The sequence below is a fragment of the Urocitellus parryii genome, chromosome 14, assembly GCF_045843805.1.
Source record: "Urocitellus parryii isolate mUroPar1 chromosome 14, mUroPar1.hap1, whole genome shotgun sequence".
Lineage (NCBI taxonomy): Eukaryota > Metazoa > Chordata > Mammalia > Rodentia > Sciuridae > Urocitellus > Urocitellus parryii.
This window is the reverse complement of record NC_135544.1, coordinates 56,339,285-56,352,024: the sequence shown is the minus strand read 5'-3', so window position 1 is coordinate 56,352,024 and position 12,740 is coordinate 56,339,285. Positions and strand designations below refer to the sequence as shown.

Here is a 12,740-nt window from a genome sequence, read left to right as displayed (position 1 = left end):
TGAGCATGAAAATCCAGAACAACAGGAAAAACAGCCTTCAATTCAAAGACAATTCAGGTAAAAATTAATTTTAAAAAGGGACTCTTCTTTATACAATGACCTTCCCTAAGAGGTACTTACGACATTGAATCCAACCAGAAGGAAGAATGGTCCAAAATACCCCTGAATCCAACCAAACAGAAGATCAGGCTCTGCTTGAAGGTAGTTTTCAGATCAAATAATCAGTCAGAAACAGGAAAAAGGGGACTCGGAATAAAAGATGAGAAAGGAACACAGACTGCAAAGAAGCCACGCTCTGGTGAGAAAAGCAACAACCACCAGAAGAATGCACGGAAGGTGATCAGTAATTGGGCACCCTGGAGGAGAATATGAAGCACTCAAAGTTCCTGCCTCCACCGGGTCACAGAGGTGAAGAAGTGGACAATTACTCTGCCAGCAGCCTAGGCCAGAGGCCCACTGTTCAGAGAAACAAAGTGAGATGGTTGGTAAACACATCCTCAATCCTCGATGTGGCGTACGGGTATTTTCTCTAGTGATAACACCGTATCAGGAAACAAAGTGGATAGAGGAAGGAAACTGGAAGGTGGGGGAGAGAAAAAATGAGAGAGGGAAAAAAATAGGAGTATCAGGAAGTTCAACCAGATAGGATCTACTGGAATTTGTTTTTCTGTGTCTCTAACTTCAACTTGTAAACCAAGTGAGACACACACACACACACACACACACACACACACACACACACACTATACACAACTCCTGGAAGGTATTAGCTAGCACAAGAACCTGCTGCAGGTCTTGGGGGGTCTAAATAATTTCAATTCAATATATTGGATCACGTCTTTCTCTCACAGAAAGTGCAGACAGCTCCAATTTATGGGCCCTCCACTCCAAAGCACTGTCTTCCAATTAACACAGCAAAAAGATGGTGGGGAAAGGAAGGACTTGGAAACAGACATGCGCAGCACGTTTATTAGTTTCCTGAGTAAGTGCCAATTTGCAATGACCCTCTGCTCTTTAAGCAAGGAAGTCTGAACAGCCAGGCTTCACTAAGAACCAGTGTCTCCCAACAGTTCGTGGCTGCAGGAAGCTCTAAGCACCAATAAAGTTAGAGCAGAGCCCTGAGTGTGTTCAAGGGCCTTCATTCCTATAGCAGCGACAAACGGTCTAATCTGTGAAAGACTATTCTGGCCTGAGAAACAACGCATGGAGTCAACTTCAGGCCAGTTGGATTAGTGCTTTAAAACATAAAACAGCACGAGCCCACACGCAGGATCCTCCGGAAAGAACCTACTGTCGGCACTGTGATCTAGAGTGGGAAGTAGACTGACCAATGTTTCCTGCTCTTGGAGTAAAGCTGTTTATGCATATTGATCAAAACCTTTCAAAAGGAAAAGATTTTGAATACTAACTCTGAAGCTATATAAGCCATGATTTTTAAAATACTAATCAATGAAGTCCATTTTTTAATTTTTTTTTTTTTTTTGAAAAAAAGAAGCACAATAAGGTTTTGATTTGCTGAGTCCCTGTATGTGCCACACACTGGGTCAAGCAATGCCTGGGATCCAGCACTGGGAGCACACCAGGGCTCTCTTGAAGCTGTGTGCTGCCCAGCGTACATGACTGAAGAACAGTCCACATGTAAAACATAGCGGGTCCATTTCTCAATTAGAGCACAAAGTCACAAACAGGATGGAAGGCGTGATTTAAACTCCACCAACCTGTCCTACACATCCTGTTTTAGCTTAAACTGTTGTTTTGATGTCACTTTCTTTTATTTCTACATATTATATTCAAAATAATTAAGATCAGATTCTTGGCCTGGCCTAGTTTATAAATTCTCATGCAGAGAATTTATGTTTGAAGTGGTTTCATTCAGGTGCAGGAATGCATAAGTGACATTTTTATGCAGTCCTAGATTTGAAGCTTCATTTGGGATCAAGGATTCCTTTAAAAACCCAGTGAAAGCTCCAAACCCTATATACCCATACAAACTTGTTTGTTTGCCCACAAACCAACCAATCCTGCATGACATTTAAAGGTCTCCTTGCTCCCTGTGATAAAGGTACCCTGAGACACAGCCCAGAGAAGTCTCCCACATCAACACAGTGCAGACGACCAGTGTGCATCCTGGATATGCACATCACTTTATAGTGTGGAATGCTCCTGGACTTATTAAAGTAAACAGCTTAATTGACATGCCCAGACTTGAACAATGTCACATGATCTGAGTTCTACAACAAGTTCTCTAGAGACCCAAAAGACAGAAGGCAGAAGATGATGTAGGAATGGACAGGCAGAGGAGGCAGGTCACTGAGAGCACAATCACTCTTGACCCCTTCACTAACCACAGCCAACTGAGCATATTCAGGTCCAAGCTGTGAGAGCAGAGGTTGATGCATGTGAAGCTCTATTTCTGATTAGTCAATTCTGCTGGCAGCAATGGGTACCTGAGGTTAGGGTAGGTGATGGAGGGGCGCATGACTACAATCAGAGGTAGTGAGAGGGAGACGTCTTGGGGTGAGGACAGTTCAGAACCCTGGCTGAGACAGTAGATACAGTCCCCACTCAGTCTCCAGAGGGCTATACACTCAGGCTGCACCAATGCCCACTGCCTGGTTCTAGCCTACCACCATTATTTTAATGGTTAATTGGAATGGTCAAGTTGATTGGATGGAGACATGCAGAAGGTTGATGCTTCTGGGTGTGTCAGTGAGGGTGTCTAGAAATGACTGGCATGTGGGATAGCAAATTGAAGTGGGCAGCCCCATCCAATATGATGCTGGCTTGTATGGAATAAAAGTTGGAAGAACAAGGAAGCAGCAAGCTGATTCTTCCTGAACAGGCTCTTGATTGCTGCTGCGAATCATTGCTTCTGCAATCTCCTAAGGATATCAGACTCTCGCTCCTTCACTCTTCCAAAGTAAACTCTGCCAGTGATTCTCCAAGAAGTTTCCAGAAGCCTTCCGTCTCAGACTTGGATAGCACTGTTGATTTCCCTCTTGTTCTGAGGTATCAGCATCTTGGATGCACAGCTACTAGTTCTTCCAGCTCTCCAGCCTGCAGACGACCACTGTGAACTATCCAGCTTTTGGTTGTGTAAGCCAACCTAATAAGTTCCCTTTTTATAATCATACCTCCTTAAGATTCTGATCCTCTAGAGAACCCTAATAAAATTATACAAGGTGCAGCAACTAGGGACATGGGGAAAGGGCGCCTAAGGCCCCTCTATACTGGATTTGCAATGTCCTGTGAAGCGGTACCGCTTCAAAATGAAAACTATCAAAAAGCAAACCCCTTATGACCACTAGTCAAGGTTTTGTTTGTTTGTTTGTGTTTTTTTGCTGCTTTTTTTGGATATAAATATAACCAGACCCATCAACCTATTTGAGAGACCAGAAAAGACACCAGTGACCCAGCACATGTGCTCCAGAAACTCGAGTCAGCTCTTTCCTCAGTCAGTCTCCAGCTTCCAAGGCCAGGCATTCGGTCACGTGCTTCTGAACTCTTAGAGTTCACCACTGAACTTCGCAGCCAGCAAAGTTCTGAAATTTAAACCATTGTTTTTCACAAAATGGGAACAGCCAACCATTTTCCCTCAAAGTTATGATATAGTAACTAGTGGTCTCTCTGATAAAAATCTTAAAGAAAACTGCTAAAACATATCTTAATAAGTTAAAGGTGAATTTTTTTTTTTAATGCAAAAATGTTCATTAACAGTGGCAGCAGTGTGACAGGAGAACACTGAGTGTGGAGTTGGAGGGACCAGTATTAAAATCCCACTTGTGTCACTCTGGAGCATTGTGACATTTCTGAGTCCCAGTTTCCTCATTGCTAAAAACAGGGTGCAAATGCTTACTTCATAAGATTGTTGTGAGGACTAAACAAGATAGCATTAAGGTGTCTAGCACAGTGTTTGCACACAGATGCTAAATAAAATTATAATTTCTATGAGACTCGGGGGTGGAAATTAACAATAGGCTGGCCAGCTGTGAGAGATGACGTGCCCAGGCTGGAACTGCTCCTGCCAAGGTCTTGCACGTCTAGGTGTCGAAGACAGATCAGGGCTGGCCCTTTCCCAGAGGGCCTTGACCCTTCACATTCCGCATGACCACAGGATCCCAGGCTATTGAGGTGTCTGACCTCTGGCAGCACCACGGCCTTCACGATGCCAAATATACATTCCAGCTAATGAGTCAGGGAGGAAAAATGGCAGTATTCCTTCCAACAGCAAACAGAAGCCAAGAGGCTGTATTTTCAAATAAATCTCATCAAAAGCTTCTTGCCCTTGTCTGTCAGGGCTGCTGTAACTAACATGGTAGGGTTTCCCAGCAACAATTTACCCAAAAAAAAGACACAGTGTACCTCAATAAAAGCAAACTTAACATATGAAAACCCACCGTATTTAAAGATAAACTTAAACTGACCCTCCTTTATGGACTTTTTACTTATTGCCTTAAAAGCGATCACATTCAACTAGACTCTGTTTTCAGTATCCATGCAGGTAGGTGCCAACTCCTCGGCACGCTGCACAGGCCAGCAGCACCTGTGGCACCAGAGGGCAGGCTCTCAGGCCCCAGCCAGACCTGCAACCAGGATCCTCCGCTCAGTAAGCCCCTCTGCAGCCACACTGGTGACACCAGAGGCCGAGGCGGTACACCTGCACTTCAGGCCGGCATTCTCAACCCTCTCCTCTACCACACACTGGTCCTCACCAAAATTAGCAGGGAACACTTTAAAATTCTTTCCTTTAAAAATACTGATGCCTGGCCCCTAACCCATAGCTTGGACTTAACTGGTCTGGAGGGAGAAGCTGGCACCAGCATTTGTTCAAAGCTCCCTGTGAGAACCAGGAACACACTAACTGCTGCACTGGACAGAAGACCAGGCAGTCAGCAGCCACACACACATCAGCAGGGAACACAGCCCAGAGTGCCAGGGACAGCACTGCACAGAAACCCTGCTCAAAACACAGCCAAACACCAAGGATGACCACATTTCACCAATTGGAAAAAAGTGACTTTTCTCTGGCCAGCGCTAGAGAACACTGAAGACCTCCAAGGGAACTTCTTGCTTTGTCCTGACTACAAGACCACCACCACTAAGTCCAGTAACACCAGGGAGTGTGGACAAACCTTCTGGCACCTGATACCAGCAAGTCCTCCAACTGGAGCCCGACAGAGGACGAGGGAGCTCTGCTCTCCTGCAGAGAAGCTTCTGCACTTAGCACATGAGCTATAGGCTACCAATGCCACAGCAACACGTCCTTTCCTGATCAGCTAAGCTGGAGACTGCAAAGGCTGCCAGAGAAGGTGAGGGTTAGGTGACAGGGAGAGAGAGAGAGGAGCAAGGCAGGGAGGACATGGGGCTGCTGCAAAGCTGCCCGTGACCGTGGGGGCGGGGAGGGGGGGCGCCTGTGGGGGTAGAGTGGTGACAGGGCATGAGAGCACAGGGCCAGGATCTCCAAAAGATACGGACACTGCTGAGGACAGCCATAGAGACTCAGAGAAGGGGAGGCAAGGCAGATGCAAAGTCCTCAGTGAACGAGGGAGCGCAGCCTGACCCAGCCCTCACGACAACCACAGACAGGCAGAGATGACAATGAGCCTGTAAGATGGCCACTGCGCTTCCCAGCAGTCCTTGTGAGGGAACATCCAGTGTGGTTGGATGTCAGAGCACCTCGTACCTGAGGAGCAGCTGCCTTCCCTGAACCTGGCACAGACCCTGCAGCCCCGGCCGCAGCAGGCCACCAGGAGCCAGGTCTCCCCTCTGCTGAAGGTAGGGGGTGGGGGTGCAAAAAGATGCTGAAAGACCTAGGCATTCAATACCAGCCCTAGAAGGAGTCTCCTAACAAAATGCTGGTCATGGGTAATCCAAGAGTTTCTAAGAATCTTAAGTAACTAATCTATTACCCTTGGAAAGACATCTGTGAGTCTGGGAAAATGTGAGGAATAAATCAAACAAGACTTCTTTCTCTTCCTACAGGAACCAATCAGGACACAGATCAGCTGATCAATAGCTGCAGCAACCAAATATTCCAGGCTTTCTTAGACAAAAAAATATAAAATAAAAAAAATTTATTTTATCCCAGTATCTCTAGAATAATCTATAGTTCAAAAATTTATTTTGAACTGAAAACTACATACAGAGCTGGCTCTTCTACTGGGAAGAGGTGCAACAAATGTGTGCCTATACAGCCCAGTTTCATCATTAGGACAATGGACCATGTGGGTAGTGAGGTCACCCATCCTCACGTTCCAGTTTTGAAACAAGTAGTAATGTACGAGGGAGGCCACACCCATGGATCCTCCAGATGATGCCCTGTCCACATGCTCTCCAGATGGAAAGGCAGTAGTAGAGCACCTGAGGGACGCTCTTCCTCCCCACGGCAAACTCCAAATACAAGGTGCAGTCTGGACAGAGCGGCAAACCTCTCAGCACACGCCTCCCTGCTCTTGGTGGCAGGAGGTACCTTCCCCTTTGACTACATCAGCAATAGGCATTCTTCCCGACTTTAACCTAGTCCTCACCCCTCAGAATAAAAAAACAAAAGCAAAGACCAGAGAGCACATATCCTCTTAGGAGATTCCTTACAAAACTTGGCAATCAGCTACTATCATTAAAAGGATCACACTGAACTTTTGTATGAAGTTGCTAAAAGTGGTTCCTGTTTTTGTTTTTTTGCAGGGGGACTGTGTCTAAAAAGTACTACTAGTAACAGACACAGAATAGCCCCACACCCACTTGAAAACCAAGCTGCATGGAAACACGCCATCTCCACTGGGCTACTCAGTACCTCAGCAGTCTTCTTGCTTTGCCTTTTCCCAAAAATGCAGTCAAGATCCGTGCTGCTCCTCGACGACAGATCCTTCCCTAGGAAAATAACACGCGGCTATTTAGTAAGGCCATTCGCTCTAACATGAGGAGCACAAGCACAAATTATGCAAATCCTGAAAGGAAAACAGTTTTTGGAAAAGACACAATTTTGTTAACTATGAAATTCTGTCCCACTTCACAGATCACAACTCTTCAATAATATTAATTAAATTTAAAGCCAGGTAAACGTCTTGGAACCAGGACCCTTACAGGAACAACCTGGAGCACACGGCCATGAGACCCAAGTTCCAAGGCTGGCCCCACAATCTGTATGCCTTCAAGGTGCCACTTCTGGGTCACTTTACAAAGACACTGCTACTTATACAGGATTATGGAATGCATAACTAAATATTGTTCCATATATAGCTTCAAACATTTTAGATTTACACTGTTCAGTTAATAATTGACACAGGATCTCAAGCTATTAACTGAATGAATGAAAATTTTCAAGATTAAATTCAAATTTTTAAAAATGTTCTTAACCATAATAGTTATTATCATCTTTAAATACAAGATTATTTAACAAGAGCAGAAATTAAATGGCTCTGGTAAAAATAGTGCCCTAAAGATCTATGATTCTTATTTGTTTTTTAATTTTTTCAATTAGTTATGCATGACAGTAGAATGCATTTATGCACTTTGACCTATCATGCATAGATGGGATATAATTTCTCATTTTCTGAGGGTACATGTTGCAGAATCACATTGGTCATGCAGTCACATATATACATACAGTAATAATGTCTGTTTCCTTCTACTGTCTTTCCTATGTCCACATCCCCTCCCCTCCCTCCCATCACTTCCCTCTATCTAATCTAAGGTAACGCTATTCTTCCCTAGTGAACCCCGCCTTATTGCGAATTAATATCTACATATTAGAGAAAACATTTGGCCTTTGGTTTTGTGGGATTGACTTATTTCACTTCCACTCCAATCATTAACTGGCAAATGCCATACTTTCACTCTTCTTTAAAGCTGAGTAATATTCTATTGAGTATATATACCACATTTTCTTTATCCATTCATCTATTGAGGGACATCTAGATTGGTTCCATTGTCTAGCTATTGTGAATTGAGCTGCTATAAACATTGATGTGGCTGTTATCACTATAGTATGCTGATTTTAAGTCTTTGGGTATAGACCAAGGAGTGGGATAGCTGGGTCAAATGGTGGTTCCATTCCCAATTTTCTGAGGAATCTCCATACTGCTTTTCCACAGTGGTTGCACCAATATACAGTCCCACCAGCAGTGTATGATTCTTATTTTCAAAACTAAACTTGAACTTAATTTTAAACCTACAAGCCAACTAACTTAAAACTCATTACTTTGGCGTTTCCACTCCTAATCAATAACACCCTGTGAGCAGCGGGCCAATCCGTTCCCATGTGTCAACTTCATGGCAAGTGCACTTTAAAACACACTACACTGTCAAGTCTGGTGGCTGTGGGGAGGGGGTGGCCCAGGACAGCCGCAGGTCTGCATTTCAAGTGGGAAGCCAAGTTCAGCTGTCAGGGATGCACTAATCTCTTGGCTTCCTGTAGCAAACCAATTTGGCAAAGTAATGACATGACCTGGAAGGTTCTGGTTCACTGACCATGGCGGGGGCTATGGTCACTCAGTGACTCCCTGAAACAAACAAAACTCCTTTCCAGAACCACTTTCAGAGACAGCAGCACCCGACGAAAGGGTGCACGCAGCCAGTACAATCTGCTCTTGTCAGGAGACCCCCGTCCCCCGCCAAGGCTCTGAGCACTGCTCTCCTCCCACCTGAGCTAACTAGCACTCCTGGTTCTGACAGTTAAAAAGACCCCAAGGAAAGCCCAACCCAAAACAGAATGAAACCTCTCACAGCAGGAACTCAGGAAACAAACCAGCAAAGTGGGGAAGACAACTGGCCGTGGGGCCTCAAGGTGGACAAACTCTGAGGAGGCGCAGAGATCTACCTCAGCTGTCACCAGCAAGACCCATTTTCCACTGCAAAGCACAGAGTGGCTGTTTCTACTTCAGAAAAGGGAGCCCGCACTTGGTTCAAAACACATTGTTCCCCTATCCTAACCTCTCTCCCTGAATGGAAGAGATACCCTAAAAGGAAATGCAAATTAAGATCTCTTTCACAAAGAAAAGCTGGAGGGAGCCAAGAAGGGAGGGCACATGGGAAAGCATAAGCCTAACACAAGGTGTCAAGATAGGAACACAAAGAGAATGAAAACAAACCTAAACCTCAGAGGGACACTGCCAAGACAGTGGGCAGTGCCAAGGCAGGTGCAGGTGTTCCTAAAGTTCTGGTCACCGGTTCTCCCATCAGAGCCTTCTACCCTCTAGCAAAGTTCACAAAGTTCAAAGTTCAAAGTAAACGCAGAAACCAGGACTAGGACTACTACAGGCTTTGCTCTGAATCTGATCTGGAAACCAAGAACACAGAGAAGAAATAAGTGTCAGAAACGACTGGAAGAAACCTAAGGTGGGTGAAAATGGATGTGATTGAGATCATTATTAATTAATGGTCCTGGTTGAATATTTTGTAAGCATTATAAAATCATGATCACTTGTGAATAAAATATGCACATTAAAAGTGAATTTTGAAAGCTTATTAGCCTCAGTTCTGAACTATGGTGAAGTCACAGCAAATAGTGTTGACAAACTTAGATCTTAGAGAAAACAGTAACTACAAACAAACTGAATAGGCTAGGAAACACATGCTGTCCATCTGGGTTTGGTTCATCTATTGGTTAGCCTTCAACCAGCCACAACACTTTGCGAACTGGGAAGAAAGGTTTCTTAAGAATGTATAAACTGAATAACAACATCCATGCATGCATGGTCAGCGCGACAGAGGAGCACTGCACCTAGGCTCACTTCAGCTGTCTGCCTAATAATCATAGTCATTAGGCTGTCCAAACACGCAGTATGGTGAACGGAAGGAGGGACATTACTACATAGCCAAACACGAGTGCCCTATCAAGATGTCCGAGGGAAGCAAAGGCAGCTCCAACAGAAAACAGGACGGAGGCGTCATGATGACTGGGAACCACTTAGTTTAAGAGCAAAAGCAATAACTCAGTAGCTGTGGACAAAAGTGAATTATAACCGAGGCTCAAAAAACGTTTAGAAAAGTAGAGTTTGTTCAGAGTAAAAAGGCACAAGGGCAAACAAACATAGGTTTCAGAAATGTATTTATTTTAAATAAAAAAAAATATAAGGCTTCTGTAGTAGCTTAAATTATTTAAAAACTCATTTGCATTCTGAAACCAAGAATACATTAACACTATACTTGATTTTCTTTCTGATGCAACATAGGGGACTGACAGCCCAGGGCAAAAAACAAGGGCAACTTCCCCAAAGGAAACGTGAGGAAGCCAGGGGTCTGAAAGAATAGTGTGGGGTGGACACCAAGCCCTAACAAGCCATCAGGAGACAGCGCCTTCCTGACAAGGTCCAAGTGGGGCTGCTCGGTATTCAAACTCTGAAGAGTAGGAGGAGAGAACCGGGGCCTCGCTATCAGCACCCGCCTTAGCAAGAGTCTGCCAGCTTGCATCTGCCAACCACCTGGAATGCGTGTCCACAGAGAGAGGTGTCTAGAGCGGGTGAGAAGGTCGCCCAGGTTGTAGTGCTGAGTGCACCTCTCCAGCTAATGCAGCCCCTCACACGCCGTGTTGACCCGAGGGGGAGAGCAATGCTCTCCTGACAGCTTCCCACCACACAGAGAAAAAGCCTTCAAAATAGTTTTACATAAATTGATATTTTCCCTTTGGCAGATGTGGCCTCACTAAATATTTTTCACTGGAATTGGGTTTTAAACAAATATGGATGAAAGTAACTTAAAATTATATAACAAATTTTTTCAAGTCAAAATTATATATTTGGAGCTTGAAAAAGAATTATGTAAAAGAACTTAAATGATATCATTGATGTTTAGGCAGTAGCAAAATTTCCAACCCACCTGCTATGGCAAAATGTTTATGTCCAGTATTCAGCAAGCTATATAAAATGCCTGTCACCCCAGCTATGTAAGAGGCTGAGTTCAAGGCCTGAGACTCTAAAAAAATAAAAAAGTCATCTTCCTGGTCCATACATGGAATCACGATGTGAGCACTCCAACTCAGTGAGTCAGTCACTTTCATCATGAGCACAGCTGTGGGTATTTTATTCCCTCTTACTCACGATGTAAAGAGCACAAGTTCCATAAAAGAGGTCTTCACCCACAAATCATAAAACACAACCTAGGCGAGAGACTCATAAGTGCTTATGGACGTTTCCTTGCTTTGCAAGAAGAAAATGAGTCTGCAAGAAGGAAAACGGTCAATGATGTGTCTGAGAGAGTAACGGACAAAGGAGGCCTGAAGCTTATCGCTCACACCAGTGACAACAGGACTCTTGAGGGAGATCCAAAGACCTTTAAAATAAGCTTTCACTGTGGATGGTGCAGACGGAGGGTAAATAATCACTTTCTTCGCTACCTGGATTTCTGCTTCCTTCTCATCTTTTCTACTTATTCCCAGATTGCATGACCTCCATTTCTCAACTCAATCTCTTCTTCTACCTCTCTAACATTTCTTGAACTCTTTTCTTCTCTGCATACTAATGTCTCCCTTCTCCTCAAATGAGGCCAATGAATATGCAAGCCTCATTTTAAAAGAGAAAATGAAGGCACGATGCAACGAGCCCTTTGACAGGATCACCAGCACGGGAGTAGCTTAGCTACAAATAGAAGGCAGGTACTCCCGGCACTGAGCAGACTAAAGCAGACTAGAGGCACACCCTCTCCTGGGCAGTTGTTCCAGATGAAGTCGGGCATGTGGCCAGGCAGTAGAGGACAAAGGAAGACTCCACCTGCAGGGTGGCACCTTAAAAGGCTGCCATGCCACAGAGCAGCTGCGGGGTGCTCTCCGTGTCATTCTCGTGCTGTGCAACAGCTTGTGCTCAACAGCCGTTCCGCTGCATCTCTATTTTTTTCTATTGGATCTGATGAAAAAAAGAGGGCTATTTAAGGGGTTGGGTGTGAAAGGACCATTACTGTCTCCTGAAAATGACAGAGGGGCCAACAAAGTCTATCTTCTGCCTGCAATAGGCTGAAGAGGTGACAGAACCTGCTCAGAAGTCACAACCTCAAGTTAAGAACTAAGTTTTTGTCTGAGAGGAAAATGGGATGACACAAAAGTAACTCAAAATAGACCTACTGGGAGAGAGGGAGAGGAAGTTTCAGTTTCTCCTGTTCACAGCTCTGAAGTTGTTCAGCTCCAAATCCCCTCAGCTCTGCCACAGCCTCTCAGTTAAACCAAACACAGTTGTATCCTTTGGGGTCCTCATCCCAAACAAGAAACACCATCAACAGTTTAGAGGAGTGGGAATTCCATATCCCACTGCTATTCAGGGTGGGTTCTGGGGGCAAACCCTCCCCAGTCCAGCCACCAAGTCTGAAGCAAGAAATGCTTTTCCTGGCATATCAAGATAGACACACACATCCAGTCTCACAGGGAAGAACAAGCCAATGGTGCCTGGATCAGGGCACGATCTGCATCATTTTTGGTACATTTTAAGTATATTACATAAAAATAAGTGTTGTGGCTGTTCTAGGAGTAACACCTAGTTGATTAGCTCAAGGTAAGTGGTTTCTCACCAGTACAAGATCACCACCTGGTGGCTACATGGCGCAACTTCACCCAAGGAGCTGCGAGGGGTGGGTGTATGGTGATGGCAAGGTAGGAATCACTGCCCTGTTCTCCAACACCATCTCCACGCAGGTCCTGGATGCCTATATCAACACTCCATGGGATGGAGAGACTGGAGTGTTGAAAGGGTCAACGTGGGCATGCAAATTTTCTTAGTCAAAATCTCCATGTGGAGCAGGATTCTCTGAACAGGCCC

At 44.7% G+C, this 12,740-nt stretch overlaps 1 protein-coding gene across 3 annotated transcripts in view; it reads right to left on the bottom strand.

The window, feature by feature from the left end:
* Pinx1 (PIN2 (TERF1) interacting telomerase inhibitor 1) overlaps nucleotides 1–12,740 on the bottom strand; it is a 66,244-nt gene that overhangs the window by 40,154 nt on the left and 13,350 nt on the right. For all 3 annotated transcript variants that reach the window (XM_026398877.2, XM_026398878.2, XM_026398879.2), the window contains one exon: nucleotides 6,794–6,870. In XM_026398877.2, coding sequence (XP_026254662.2) covers nucleotides 6,794–6,870 — 77 coding nt within the window. The remainder of the gene's footprint in view (nucleotides 1–6,793; nucleotides 6,871–12,740) is intronic.